Raw genomic sequence first — 15,847 nt, 5'->3', positions numbered from 1 at the left:
AAATAAACTTTTTTTGGAATTTTCAGTCCTGCAAATAACTAAAAAAAACGCTGCTTAGATAGAATTTCAGTCCTGCAAATGAACTTTCCTCAAAATTTTGGACAAACAAGCTATAAAAATTAACAAGTTGAAACTAAGAGAAAAATCAAGACTTTGGTTAAACACGATAATTAACATAACAACGGTAAACAAAAGAGATTCAATATATGCTATAAATAATTTCAACACAAAAACTACTTTATGTAAAATAATGAAATTACGTGTATATAAAATCCTATTAGTCGTGTGTGCAATGTGATGTGAACATGAATTAAATTAATCTGCTTTAGCACTATCAAGATTTTTAAAGGTATGGATGGATAAGAAGCTAATTAATAATCAATAATTTGTGAAATAACTCATTCCCGAAAAGAAAAAATAAAATAAAAAAATCTTAAATTTGAACACACCGATCAGTAGAAATGAAGAGCCCAAGAACAACTCCAAATCAATCTGTGCCCTAAGCTGTCGGAATGGGGTAACTGCTGTAGTTGGCCGCCCGTGGAGAGACACTATCGCAGCTGAAGGGCCACCAAAACTACAAGAACGAGGAGTAGATTAGGTTTAGAGTGTCGGTGGAGAATGAAATTGAAGCCTGAAGGAGGTGAGAAGTAAACTTTTAACCGGTTAAGCAGGTAAATCTCGTTAGTTTTGACTTTTGATTGGACGAAAGGATCAATTGTGGAAAGACGGTGAAAAATAAAGTATTAAATTAGGTCAATGAAAAAATGAGGAAAAACATAGAAAAACGCCTAAACAAGGAACTAAGTTGAGAATTATCCCAATAATGAATTAAATTCTGATAGCTAGAATTCTGGATTTTGGAACATTACAAAATGAAATTACCAAATTTCAAAAGTTGGGTGGACCCTGTGTGTACGTACCTACAAAAACAGGAAACTTTTGTCAAGTTATAGAGGAGAGGAGGCGAGGAAGAAAATCGTGGCGAAAATCATAAAGGAAAAATGAATTCCCTCGCCACTCGATCTCTGAAATCCAAATCTTCACTTTTCAGTCTCACAAGATTCACCCAATTTTTATCCACAATCCCGTCTCCGCCGCTATCCGATTCCCAAAGTTACCCGCCAACTCTCGACGGTTTGCGCCGCAGACTGGCTGCGGAGTCACCTACGCTAGCCCACTTCACAAAGCTTCAATTCGAAGACCATTATTCGGTGGAGGTTGGCACGAAGAAGAAGCCACTGCCGAAGCCCAAATGGATGAAGGAGTCGATCCCAGGGGGCGAAAAGTACACTCAGATCAAGAAAAGGCTCAGGGAATTGAAATTGCACACGGTTTGCGAGGAGGCGAAGTGTCCTAATTTGGGGGAATGCTGGTCCGGTGGCGAAACGGGAACCGCTACTGCCACGATCATGATTCTTGGTGATACGTGTACTCGGGGCTGTAGGTAATGTTTTAACTATAAGCTGTATATCATCTTTTCAATTTTTTTATTTAATTTTTTAAATTTTTGTACTTTTGGATTTGTTTTGTGATGAATCATCTCAGAGATCAATGGGAATTGTTGTATTCCTTTAGGCAACGTTTGATATAATAGATAAAATGGGATGAGCCAAAGTGTTTTACTCATCCATTTTTTGGTTAACTTAATTTATCTCATGTTCCGTGAGGTCATTGCATATGGGTTGGATTAGGCATTACTCCTAGTCCTAACCCATGAGTGCATCATTGCCTTGATGTGACTGGAATTTTAGAAATATAACACTTTTTTTCTACAATTGTTTGCAGTTGACAAGTGCATTTAAGATTATACACATCTTTCATTCATCTCACTCGTAACACCAAATGGTAGCTTTGTGTAAATTCGTGTAAGTGTGAATCAATGTGATCTTTGTTGGGAAATTCGTGTAAGTGTGAATCAATGTGATCTTCGTTGGGAAATTCGTGTAGTGTGAATCAATGTGATCTTCATTGGGTACGCACCACTGTTGTATGTGGTGCAGATAAATTTGTATAACGTACATGAATGTGTCAGATGCTGATATTTCTTTTTGATTAACTATTATTGGTGCCCAGATAACTTGCATCTAAGAACATGATTTGTTGAATTGATGGACGCGCGGGAGCAAGATTCAACCTTTTCCCTTTTGTAGGATTTTTTAGGCTGGCAAGGTGTTTTACTTGTTGATTTTACTTTTTCATATGTTTACTTAGCTTAATTTTCTGTGCAATCCAAATTTTTTGTGGAACTCATGTAGTAGTATTGTTCTCTTTAGCAACAGTTGCTGTCAGTGACTACTAGTGAGCCTTTGCTTCTGTCAAATTGATATAGAGATGTAAAACCTTTATTTCTTTTTGGCATTTTAAGACTTTAATCTCTGAAAATTAACAGAAAGTTGTTTACTTTATATTCTGGATGGTTGAGTTGCTCATTCATATGAGTTGTCAAAATGTTGTAGATACTTGAAAATTGCAGCTGTTTAATTGGTATAATTTCACTCAAAATTCAGATTTTGCAATGTAAAGACTTCACGCACTCCCCCTCCACCTGACCCAAATGAGCCTACAAATGTGGCTGAGGCTATTGTTTCCTGGGGTTTGGATTATGTGGTCATTACTAGTGTTGATCGGGATGATTTACCTGATCAAGGAAGTGGTCATTTTGCAGAGACCGTGCAGAAATTGAAGAAAATGAAGCCAACTATGCTTGTAGAGGCTTTGGGTATGATCTAAAATGTTTCCATAATGTCTACAAAATTTTTTTTTACGAAGCTGGAAATAATAAATCCAGTTGTCAGGACTCAGAAGATAGAAAAAAGTAAAAAGAGAACTAGTCGTAGTGGTAGATAATAATCGGGAATGAAACAACTTTTGCATAATGTATTGCCATTCTTCTTGTAAATCTACGTTGAATTCAAATCATCCAAGAATAAAGTTTAAACTCCACTTCACTATTGTTACCTTTGAAAACCTTGATCTGGACATATGCGGTATTTAGGGAGAGTATTTCATTGTTTAAAAAAATCTGAGAGTATTTTATTTTTACATACTTTCAAGATGAAATATTTGATGAGATTCATGATTCATCTCTACTTCAATTATGTTGCTGATTCCTCATCCAATAGGATTTACATCTAAACTCTGAATTTTTTCTTGGAAACATTCATGTTAAAGTTTTTATGCTAATGATTATGTTGGAATTGATTTAACTCAAATAAATAGTTAATGAACTTCCAGAAGTGTTTATTTCACATTTTTATTTGATTGCTTTCTTTTATTGCAAATTGAATCTGGCATTATAAAAGCAACGAATGCTGGCAATGTCCAGATGAAACTTTGTGCCTCAATTTGCAATCTCTTGACCAACTTGTATTCAAATTTCAGTTCCTGATTTCCGAGGTGACCCCGATTGCGTCGAGAAAGTTGCCAAATCTGGATTAGACGTATTTGCACATAACATTGAAACTGTCGAGGAACTTCAGAGTGTGGTACGCGATCACCGTGCTAATTTTAAGCAATCCTTGGATGTTTTGGTAATGGCAAAGGACTACGCCTTCCCTGGTACCCTTACTAAAACTTCAATAATGTTGGGGTGTGGAGAAACACCTGACCAAGTTGTGAAAACTATGGAGAAAGTGAGGGCAGCTGGTGTTGATGTAATGACATTTGGTCAGTATATGCGACCATCCAAACGTCACATGCCAGTCTCAGAATACATCACCCCTGAGGCCTTTGAGAAATATAGAATTCTTGGCATGCAAATGGTATGTTTCTTCTTTTACGCTGCTTTGGATCACTTTAGGTTTTCTTGTGTATGATGAACTGGCTTATTGCTTGGTTTCAACTTTCAATAAACTCGTCATATAGATCCTATTCCCTCCACATGTATTATTTCACAACTGCAAGCATTTCATTTATTTTCATTTCCATCGTAGCTGGGAAGAATTATTTTGTCGTCGGAGGACAATTATTGATGGGATGCTGTTATGAAATCTATCATTTCTTCATCTTGTTATTTTTTTAATAATTAGACTGTCACTGTTAAACTAATGCGAGTTATAGTTTAGCATCCTTTTAGACTTGTTCTTTCAGGATTTCTGAGAATTTAATAATACTTATCATCTATTAATATCTTTTATGTTTCCTTACTTTCGTCCCCCTAAATGCATGTTTGTCATAGATTTTGTTCAAAAGCTTATCTAATACAATGATTATGAAAAGTATACTTCTTTGATGAATTTACATTGAATGCTTTTGTCTCTTACGAAAACGTGGTTCATTTGGTGTTTTGCAGGGATTCCGATATGTTGCATCTGGGCCAATGGTGAGGTCCTCATACAAAGCTGGGGAATTCTATATTAAATCTATGATAGAATCGGATCGTGCCACATCTTTTTCACAGGCTTCCATGTCTGGACCTTGATCTCATGTTCAATTTTAAAGACAACTGAAATGTCTCGGGCAATAATTGGAAGACCTCTGTCCCTTTCTACTGGCTTTCTTTTTCCCTTTCTGAATTGTCATGTATCTGAACAGGAATTAGTAGTCTGCGCTGCTAAACAAAGATTATATATGTAAGTCTTACATGTAGAAATTCCACTTGTATAGCCGTGTTCTTGTGTAGATTTTGAACCACTTAAGCTGTAATTTTTCAAAAAATTATCAATAAGTTAATCTTTTTGAAGTGTTTTTATCAGAAAAATAGAAACTATTTGATGTTTCGATAAATTTTGAAAAATATTTTTGTTTTTATCTTTGAAAATAGAAACAAAAGGCAAAAAATTAGAAATTCAATTACCATTTTGCAACCAAAAGCTGCAATTTTTATAAAAAATAAAAATAAAAATTTTTAAAGATATTTTTTTATCTTTTGACTTTTTCGGTCACGCGGGCTATTCCTTTGGGAACTAAACAATTGGATCCGAAAATGCTAGCAATCTTGATTTTGATGATAAAAAACTTTTTATTGTATTTTTAATATATAAATTGACTTAAGTATATAGTTGGTTGATCACAAATTGAAAGTGATAAAGTGTTGAAAAATAATTTCTAGTGCAGCTTTTTTTTTCGAGCATATCTCATGGCTCTATTATCCAAATGACTAGCCGCCAAAACCGTTGAACAGCCAACTCAAAAACTTCAAGTAATATTTCAGATCAGTTGAACCAATTCGGATGTTAGTTAGGTCAAACTGGCACTTCAACATTGAACTGGACGAATTTATAACAACAAACAGTTTGACCAATCAGCTCTGGTTTAGTGGTCATATCTCTCAGCTCCCTTATCCAAATGAAATGATTTAGTATGTGTTTTAAAGCTAAGACAAATGGCTAAAACTTTCATGTTCATCAGTTTTCCCATAAATCAATTAATCGTGTTTCAACTAGTCACTCAAATTTCGGGACTATTCTAGTCTTGTCCAGGAGTGCTCCAGTCTTGTTCCAGGCCGACTGCTCCAAGACTAAACTAGTCTAGCTCAAGAAAAATAGACAACAAGGTGGATTTGACCATTTTAAATTAAAAAAACTTGCCAGAAGTGTAACATCCCAAAACTCGAGGATGCTACTAAACATACTACCTTAAAAGAATTTCTTAAAATGCAAAAAAAAAATGAAAACTTTTATTTCAATGAATTGTGCATCGATAAAACGGTAATAAAAACCTCACATCATAAAAATGTTTTGCCAACAAACATAGCAATAAAATTTATTTTCCTCAACTGACACAATTCTAAAGATGCACAAAACAATGTAGTTCTTCTGACAGCGCACCCGTGCATCTTTCCTCGCTGAATCGGATACTCCCCTTACTGTCCTTCCATATAATCATAAATAATCTCATTCACATTATCAATATATGTATCATTCAAGTATAGTGAGTCTAAAGACTCAACGAAAATATGCATATCTTAAACATAACAAAACATAATGCATTGGCGTGTCTAAACATAACATATCAAGCATAGCAAATAAATGTCATCTACTTCATTAGGGGTGATGTAATATGCGTAAATGTGGCAACCATTAAAGCATTTTGGTCCCGTGATCACGGTCGTTGTACGACAAGCATACTCTTTGATACATCTCATGCCAGCCTTGTGTCAGTATGCATACCTCTCTCTGTAAGTTTTCTGCCCATCTCCCAATAAGTTTTCCTTTTCCCTTCCAGTTTCCTTTCCCCTCGAAAATGTCAGAATCTGCATCATCTACCTCCGGTGCCAATACTCGCGGCTTTGCTAGTGTAGATTCGGCCGCCTTGCGCCACCACTCACCTCCTTCAGTTACTTCCTCCGCCATACTGAGACTAGTCCCCTCTTCATCTCGTCCTAAGAAGGCCCAAACCGGGACTTCTAAGGACAAAGGCAAGGCTAAAGGTTCTGGATCTGGCCTTCCTCTACCTTCCCACAAATCAAACCCTGAGGGTCCCTGGTTTTCCCAATTCACCAGCACCCTACGCCCAGAGTCCATATAGGAGCTTCGGGCCATGGGTAACATTCCCCCCGCCTATTCTATCATTATCCCAGGCCCCATGGGCAAGGCTGACCAGCCCCCCGAGGGCTTCTACACTTTCTTCAGGGAACAACTTAGGAATGGACTCCGTTTCCCTATACATCCTTTTTACTATAAAATTGCCCAGTTTTACCATGTGCCCTTAAGCCAATTTCATCCAAATGCCTTCCGGATGATGGCTGCCACATATGTGCTTTTCAAGATGCACAATCTGGCCATTACCCCCTTAGTTTTTCATTACTACTACGCTTGCCGGTTTGTCGAGGCAGCCTTTTCTTTGAATGCCCGGCAGAATGCTCGGTTCCTGGACGACACTCCCTCGTCTTGGAAGGGCTGGAAAGAGAGATTTTTCTACATTCAATTGCCCTCTTCCCGAACAAGACCCACCCAATTCTTGACATCTATTCCTCCCCAGCCCGAACTGCCAAAAAATTATAAACTCGAGGAGCCCTATCTCCGGTCTCAGGAACTGGTGGAAAACAAGAAATTTCCCTCTGCCCCTCTTTTGGAGGAAAAAAGTTTGATTACTCATGGGCTCGGTGCCCGGGTAGTGGATCCGGTGAACCGGATAATTGACGAGTATGAGGCCCCAGGCCCGACTCCTGGTATGCTTTGTCGCCCCTACGTACTTGTTTTTATTTATCTGTCCTTGTTAATGTACAACCCTTATTTTCTTTTGTGCAGAAGAACCAGCCCCCAAGAAAAAAAAAAAAGAAATCCCGACTAATGAAGCAAGCCTTTGCCGAGAAGCGGATAGCTGAGAAGGCGGCTGCCCAAAAAAAAGAGGAAGCCAGGATTGCGGAGGCAGCCAGGAAAGCGAGAGTTCTCCAACTGGCCAAGGAACGCCGGGCACATGAGAACCAGGCCCAAGAGCATCCCTTATCCCCAACTGGTCCTGTGCCTGCCCCCTCACTTCCTGTTGTTGTTCCCGCCGTACTGCCTGTGCATGAAACCGGGGCAGACGATGAGCCTGCCTCCCCTCCTACTGATCCCTCCGCCCTCCTGATCCGCAAAAGGAAAACTATGGAGGAACCAGACATGGTCATCCTAAGTGACCCCGAAGAGGTGGCTCCCCTTTCCCCTGCTTTCCGACCTCTGGCACCATTTTATCAAGCTGCACAGGGCTCTAGTCCCCTTGGTGCCAGGGAAAATATATTTCAGGGCGGGGCCTCCTGCCGGGGAGTATGGATACTAAAGGACCTCCTAACCCCTGCGGAGCAGCTTTATCTCTACCATCAAGGCCCGAATGTCAAATACATCGAGGGTGATAAGTGTATTTTGTGTGCATTATTTCATGATAGGTATATGTCTATTTTGTGTGCATTTATATTATTTTTATGTTTTTTTATGTGTTTTAGTACACGTGTGTGTATTTCACTCCCCGGATTAATTTTGTAGGAAAATGAATTGTTGAAGAGTGAATTACGGAGCAGCTTTGTTCGAAAAATCAAATTTAATTTTAGATAAATCCAAATTCGATCTTCACCATTTGTTCAAGATGTTTTGAAGCTTCTGTCCAAATTTTAGCTCGATCCGACGGCTAGATCTCGAGATATGAATTTTTGAAAAGCTCGGCGCAAAAACTTTGTACTGCGCGCGTGCGAGAATCAAGCTCGCGCGCGCGCGAGTTTCATGTTCAGACTCTATTTTTTATTGCTGCGCGCGCGCGAGGCTCTTTCAGGGCGCGCGCGTGCATGTTCCGGGGTCAGTTTTGTTCCGAAAAGTCCTATTTTGTGAAGGAAATTAACTGGTAGGCGCTCCGAACCATATATATACAAGATATAACATATTTTTGAGGGTTCCGAAGTTTTAGAGCGCAGACAACGCAAGGGAGGCGGCTACAAGGCTTGGGAGAAAAGATTTTTCTTTTCTTTTCTTTTCTTCTTTTTATTTTTATTTTTGAATTATTATTTTTAATTATTGAGTAGTTTATTTTCAACCAAGACGACGTGATTGTGCCGAACAAATTTATGTAGAAAACTTGGATGTTTGTTTGGAATTTTTCATAGTTGATTTTATTTTATTGATTGTCAAATTTATATTTTTCTTGTGAATAGTCTGATCAACTGTTTGCTTGCATGTTAATCAATTTCAAGTCGACAGAGGAGGTTTTGATTTTGATCACGTTGATAATCAACATATTGTAAAACCGACTAGAAATAGAATTCGGTTTCAGTGTGCGGTTTGGGTGTAAACTGGATTTTTACAAATATTTAATGCATTCAAATTTGATTAGAATTACGAAAAATTAGTTCATCAATATTTGAATAGGTTTGATTGTTCTAGAAATAGTCCTTTGAATAAATTAGGATAATTCCCGTGAATTAAGATTAAATCTGAGTCCTGAATCGACTACTTGTTACATGATTTGTTCGGTACCTACGTGTGTTTTGGTTGTCTCGTTTTAATTATTTTTATCTTCAGTTATTTTAATTCTTATTTCTTAAGCAGTTTTTATTTTATATTCTTATTTTATTTAAATAAAATTGCTCTTTATGATTTTGTCTAGATTAAGTAAAATAATTAATTCTTGAGAATTGACTGCAGTCCATGTGGGATCGATACTTGGACTCTCAGTCCATTTTACTATTACTTGACCTGGTACACTTGCCAGTAGATTCATATCACACCGATTTAGCCGGTCAAGTTTTTGGCGCCGTTGCCGGGGACTTTTTAGTTAATATTAGGATAGATTATTTGCTTGAGACTAGACATTTTTTTTCCTATTTTTTCGTTCCTTTGATTATTTTTAAATTTTAATTTTTTTTCTCTTTTTCTTGTGAGGTGCTTGGAGATGGATCATCGAAAGGTTTTTACAAGATTTGGCCAACAATACTCAGAGCCTTTCTATGCTGCTTGGGGGAGATTCAATGAATTAGCGAACATATTTCAATGTCATCAATTTTCTCACTACACGCTCACTCAGATTTTTTATGGTGGTTTAGATGAATTACAAGAAGTTGGGTGGATTATGGAGCTTTGGCCACTGGCAGTCACCTGTTAAGAAAAGATAAAGATAGTGCTATGCACTTGTTAAATGATATGGCGGATTTCAACTACCATTGGCATTGGGATCCTTCATTGCAAGGTTGGAGTCACAAATATCCTCCAGATATCAACTCTAAAAAAATTTCGAACCAACCACCGGAGCGTCAAGAAGAGTGTGTAGGGTATTTTGAGGATCATGTGGCTCAGTTGGAGAATCTTGTGCGACAACAGATAGAGACAAATCAATTCTTTGAAAGCCGCATTAAATCTTTGAGTCTTTTGGATGAACAGATTGAGCGTTTTATAGAACAAATTTCTGAGATCTGCCAAGAGAGTGAAGTAACTGAGTCAGAGCAAGAAGAAATAATTTTTGAGGAATCTTCGTGTGAAGGAGAGCCACACATGACAGTGGAGGAGGATACATACAAGAAGACAGATTTGACCTCGTCAATGGCCGTTCCATGTACACCGTTAGAAGATCCTTTCTTTCCATTGATGCCAACTCCACAGTATTCCATCCTCTATGAGCTTCAGCCAAGATTCGGAGTCTCCTTCCAAAAAAAAAATTCATACCGAGTATTGCTGGACCGACGAGCTTTCCATGTCAATATCACACCAAGCTTGAGGGCGAAGGAAATCAAGACCCATACGTAGAGTCGTATGATTCTTACTATGGGTGGCAGCCGCTCTTTGATGGTTGCTTCTGCATAGTCGGGCTGTAGACTATAAATTTAGCGCTGACTGGGAGGCAACCCAGTGTTCTTTACCTTGTTTTTTAGTTTCTTTTTGCATAGTTTAAATTTTTTTTTATTTAATTTTTACTTCTTTCCCATTCCAGTTTGCCGAGCCTGCCGATATACACAGTCTGCTGCTACTGCCCCAGCTGATACTGTCAAGAAGGAAGAGGACGAATACGCAACCAGGGGAGTGTTATTTTTGTTTTTATTGTGTGTTTGTTTTGCATTCTGTTCATTGTTCTAAAGCATTGAGGGCAATGCTTTGGATAAGTATGGGGGGTAGATTAGTTTTATTTGTGTTGTTGTTTGCATTCATTTGGTCTAGTTTATTGCATATAGTTCGTATTCATGCATATTATTATATTTTGTATTTGTGTTGTGTGTATAAGTAGAATGATGATTGTTGGCCGATGATGATAGAGTTGTGAATTTTTTTTTTTTTAGAAAATGTTGATTTTGATTGAACATGAGAAACTGTTGGTTGAATCGTGAATATTTTTAAGCACACATGTTAGATTGGTGTAGTGTAGCGATGTAATTGATGAAGTTCGTGTTTGCTTGACCATTGCACGACAATAGGTGTTTGTTGATCATGATAGTGTCTTTGGATTCTCGATGATTGTTAGACATTGCATGTATGATCTTGGGCGAACATATATTTTTTTGAAAAACTTTTGTTGAAAATTAAGTTAACTTCATCCGGGTTACGAGCAGAGATTGAAATACTAATCTCTTGTTCTTGACTAAGTATGCGGATTCCATGGGGTTGAAAATTTGAAATTTTAAAATAATAATTCCGTCCGAGCTTGGACAATGATTGAAATCCTAATCTTTGTTCCATAGCTAAGTTTGAAGGTTAAATGGGATTGATGCTCCATCCGGGCTATAGACGAGGGGATTGAAATTCGAATCCTATCTTAGTTATAGCTAAGTTTGAGGGTAATTATTGGGGCTTATTAAAAATATCGGATGCAAAATCCGGAGGTACGTAATTAATCTCAAGAAAGTGCATGTTTTTGTTTGGGATTGTTGAGATGATGGAGTGCTGGATTGTGATACTTGCATTGAATTGTCATAGGTCTCTAAGCATTCTTAGGGCAGATTCTTTTGAAGTTGCATGAAACTGGAATGACATGGCAGACACACACGTTTACGTTAAACTGACAGATTATTTTGAACAATCAGAAGTTTTTATGGTTTTTAGATTCTTTAAAGAACCAAGTGATTCATCTGATCCACCCTGCACTTCCAACTCACATAGACTTATTGATCTTGCTGCCACTAACATCACCAAAAGTGCAAATAAAAAGATGAAGATTTTTTTATCAATGGGTATTCCACAAAACAAAAAATAACTTCTCCAACATCCAAACAATGAACATGCTGTCAAGCATTGTTGCTCTTGATGATAAGATTCTTGAGTGGGCTGAAACTCAAGATATTTCTATAGCTTGACAAGAAGAAATTTCATTGAGATCAGATTAAAAGAAAGTCTTTTGCGAGCCTATCTGAGAATAAAAGAGCAAAGTTTGATCCGAGAAGCTTGGATGTTTTTGTTGAAACTGCAGCAATAAGTCAACTTGAAAATGATGCTATTTTGATGAAAACTATTGCTCAGATGATGAGATAAGATTTTCCTGCTGAAGCTTCATCAGCCAATTTAACTCAGACTATTTCATCTGAAATTTTGTCTGATACAAATGACTTTGATATCATAACTTTTTCTAATGCTCATATTTCACTGCCACTCCCTAATGTTTGATCATTCTCTCCTCCAAAAGAAGCTCAAATGACTGACTCTGCTGCTGTAGAACCTTTGGCAGAAGAATATCAGTTAGCAGACCAGTAATAAAAACTCAGGCGGAGGAGTCATCTGCAGATCAATACTTGGATGCCTCATTAATGGATAGTAGTCCTTCCAATTTTGAGGATATTCTCACTGAACCTACAGAACAGATGATGGTCTCCAACTCTGAGGAAATCAACTTTGATCCGAACACAACGATTATTCCATTTGTTCCAGCTGCAGAACAATTTCAAGTTTCATCTGCAAAATTGTTGAAGACAAATTTGGAAGGAAATACAGTGTTGGATCTACCTCCAATCTCCAAAGTAATAAGGACTGATCCAATCCACACTCTATTCAAGCCTATTAGTATTATGTTTGATAAGAAGTTGAAAATTCCTTTTGCCACTATTTCTAAGATCTCTATTTCAGATCAAGTTACCTCATCTGGTATTATGGAAGATATTGATTCTGCGCCTACTATTGTTATTCCTCCACCGCTTCAGATATGTGATTATCTTATTTCTAAAGATGATTCTCATTGTTCTCAACAACAAATCGATGTCCAGCCAACTCAGTTTCTGTCTGAATCTCTCACTCAACTATTCAATCTGGTATCTGATTTGCAGACCGAGACAACTCAAACTTCTACAGATTTGAGAGACTTCAAGGCAAGTATGCTAAAAATGGTCAGTGATATTTCTGAATATGTGCTGCATTTACGAAGAAATAAAACAGTAGAATATTCTTACATACTTCGCAGACTTGATAGCATACAAGCTTCCAATGAAACAAATCATCAAAAGCTTCACGATACTTTTGGTACCCAGCTCATAGTCATTCTTGATCTTCTACCTGAGTTTGGTGATGCCAAAAATGGGGGAATGGCTACCTCAACAAAAGCTAAAGGAAAAAGAAAGAAGAAGTAGCAGATCAGAGTATGACAAGCAGATCAATTATGACAAGCAGATCAATCTGATTCAATCTGATTAGTTTTGAAGATACAAATCAGAGTATGACAAGCATATCAATCATTACAAGCAGATCAATCTGATTAGTTTTGAAGATATTATGTTTTGACATTTATTTTGTCCAAAAACTTATTCTATCTATGCAAGAATAATTTTGGAAAATCTTTTTGATAAAAGTCATTTGGTTTTGACATCACCAAAAAGGGGGAAATTGTTGGAGATCAAACTCTAAGTTTTGGTGATAACAAGTCAAACAAAACCAAGTACTAAAATAAATGATATTTTAAGGACAAACTGAAGAAAGATCAAAATGGGTTCATACAAACCAATCCTAACAAAGTTGTCCAGATCGAGTTTCCAATGAAATTGGAAGTTCCGGATAAATCAAGAATTTGATCTTTGTTTTTCTCACAATTACGACTTACTTCTTCCATTAAAACAACCCAGAACGATTAAAACCTTATATATTTGTTGCGTGTTTTTCGCTCGCAAGCGTACGGTCTCAAGTTTTAATAAAGAAAATGAATCCAAATAGATCCAACAGAGAATGGATAAAATTATATTATATCAAATATTTGTAATAAAATCCTAATCCTATGTAGATCTACGAAAATGGTTTGATTTTAATAAAACTAAAAATTTCAAGAATTAAAATTAAATAACAATGATTCCGCAATATGAAAATTCAATAAGAGATGAATACTAGAGGTTCGACTTTACTTGACCTTCCACCAAAATTTATTTCTAATGCGTTTTGAACATGGCGCGGGTGCGCTGATCGGGTGCATAATTCTTCGGAAATTTCCTAAAGGGCGCGGGTGCGCCGGCCTTAAATTCATTTCTCTTGTTTAAATTCCTTATTACATCATTTTTTGCTTCATTTTCTCAACAAAAATTGATTGTTACCTAGATTCCTACAACACAGACAACAAGAAAACATGCATAATATCGCTCGATACATAACAAAACCAAGTCAAATCATATAAAATATAAGTGCAAAAATTGCACTAATCAAATCTCACCCCCCCCCCCCCCCCAAACTTGAACTTTTGCTAGTCCCGAACGAAACAAAACAATTAAACAAAGAACTAGACAGCATACAAAAAAGCAATAAAACTTTAATAAACTAAACGACCTCAGATGTTCAACAATTAATCCATGTGTAGCTAATTTTCTCAAGAGTTCTCGTGCGTATGTGATTAGTCAATCTTATCTACCCACATAACTTTTGATCAAATCATGCAGCCAGTAAGCCTCAAAGAATCATTAACCCTGCCCTCTAGTTTCAAAATACTCTCCACCAAGTTCAAATTTTACTCGTTCAAATCAAAAGGACTTTTTCAGTTATCACAGCTTTTTCATAAAATCACCGGATTTTGCACCTGGTCTTCATTTAGCCCCATAAATTACCCGCATACTTAGCTATAACTAAAGATAGGATTCGGATTTTAATCCCCTCGTCTATAGCCTGGATGGAGCATCAACCCCATTTTATCCGCAAACTTAGCCATGGATTGGTGATTATGATTTCAATCCCTTTCCAGGCCCGAATAGAGTTGTAAAAAAAAATATTCGGTTGCTTTGGCAACTTTTTATTTACTCAATTGTTTTTTCAATAGAATTGCCAAAATTATTTATATGCTTGTATCAGTCTACCCAGTCTTGAATATAAATCACCAAAGTTAAGAGTCAAACTATCAAATCAACTTACAAAATCCACATAACTTTTTCTACTTGTCAGGAGTATCGACAGTCAAGGCTATAGTGCATAAATTGTGAGAACTCAAGATACAATGTCGCCACACTAGATTATGTTCTCTTTTTTATTTTTTTCAACTCATCATCATAGGCCATTTTTCTTTTTCTTTTCTAATTTTTCAATTTTTTTATTTTCTAAAGAGACAAACACACAAACGAATATAAGGACTGACACAAAAATGCAACAAGAAATAAACACAATACGAACTAGGAAAAATAAAAAACATGACACAACTGCAGGATCCGACAAACAATTCCATTAAAAAGCAACATCACATATTGACCAACAAAATAAAACTAACACAAAATCCCCCCAAACTTAGATTCGTGCATTGTCCCTAATGTACAATGAATCGATAAAAGAACAAGTGAATACACGTACTTATGGCAACGACCGTCAGTGGTCATCGCCCGCATCATCACCATGGGGATTGGACGGTGGTGGGTCCCGTGGAGGCCAAGAAGACTGCAGAGAAAATGGCACGGCATAAAGTGATGTGTCTAGAAAGTGCTGCTCCAAAATGGATGTAAAGCCCACCATATAGTCCATGAATACATCAGTTCGATAGCAAAATTGCTCCATATTTTGCTCCAGTCGATTGAGTTGGGCATGAATAGTCTGAGGATCAACCGCAGGTGCGGCTCGTGGCTGTCGTACCACGACAAGCTGCTCTGGTGCTGGGTCATGGGTAACAGAAATGGCTGCCCGAGGCTTCAGTAACTCCTCTATATCATCCCAGGTGACACCAGCAAGGAGACACAAATCGGTGATAATCGATGGGTGTGTGAGTCCGCCTGTAGTAAAGCTGGTAGAGCAATGAATAATGGAGTCCTGGATGATGTGTCCAATATCCATGGACTTTCCTGTAACAATATAATATACCAATGCAGCCCTCTCTTGTTACAGTGGTGGTATGATCGACGGTAAAAGCCTAGCTGCCACAAAATAATACCACCCTTTCTCGATACCCAGCAAATCATCCTTGGCAAAGTACATTTTTCCCTTCGAATTCACCTTCCATTCAACACCCTCACGACATAGACGCTCACATATGTTTTCAAACTCCTGCTGGTCACTAGTATACTTTGCATACTCGT

General features: G+C 37.4%; 1 protein-coding gene across 1 annotated transcript; it reads left to right on the top strand.

The window, feature by feature from the left end:
* The first annotated feature begins 922 nt into the window (after positions 1–922).
* LOC140864745 (lipoyl synthase 2, mitochondrial) lies at positions 923–4,660 on the top strand. The gene is made up of 4 exons (XM_073269086.1): positions 923–1,447; positions 2,511–2,722; positions 3,385–3,764; positions 4,295–4,660. Exons 1-4 carry the CDS (start codon positions 1,005–1,007, stop codon positions 4,421–4,423), a joined length of 1,164 nt encoding a protein of 387 aa, XP_073125187.1. The 5' UTR covers positions 923–1,004; the 3' UTR covers positions 4,424–4,660.
* Positions 4,661–15,847: the final 11,187 nt, after the last annotated feature.

Source organism: Henckelia pumila, chromosome 4, assembly GCF_033568475.1.
Source record: "Henckelia pumila isolate YLH828 chromosome 4, ASM3356847v2, whole genome shotgun sequence".
NCBI classification, from domain to species: Eukaryota; Viridiplantae; Streptophyta; class Magnoliopsida; order Lamiales; family Gesneriaceae; genus Henckelia; species Henckelia pumila.
This window is presented reverse-complemented; position numbering and strand designations above follow the sequence as displayed.

Bases quoted from the DNA above. Each gene is read 5' to 3' on its own strand.
- LOC140864745 (XM_073269086.1), top strand. From the start codon at position 1,005: ATGAATTCCCTCGCCACTCGATCTCTGAAATCCAAATCTTCACTTTTC. The intron at 1,448-2,510 runs GTAATGTTTTAA...CTCAAAATTCAG, and splicing joins ACGTGTACTCGGGGCTGTAG to ATTTTGCAATGTAAAGACTT. The intron at 2,723-3,384 runs GTATGATCTAAA...TTCAAATTTCAG, and splicing joins TATGCTTGTAGAGGCTTTGG to TTCCTGATTTCCGAGGTGAC.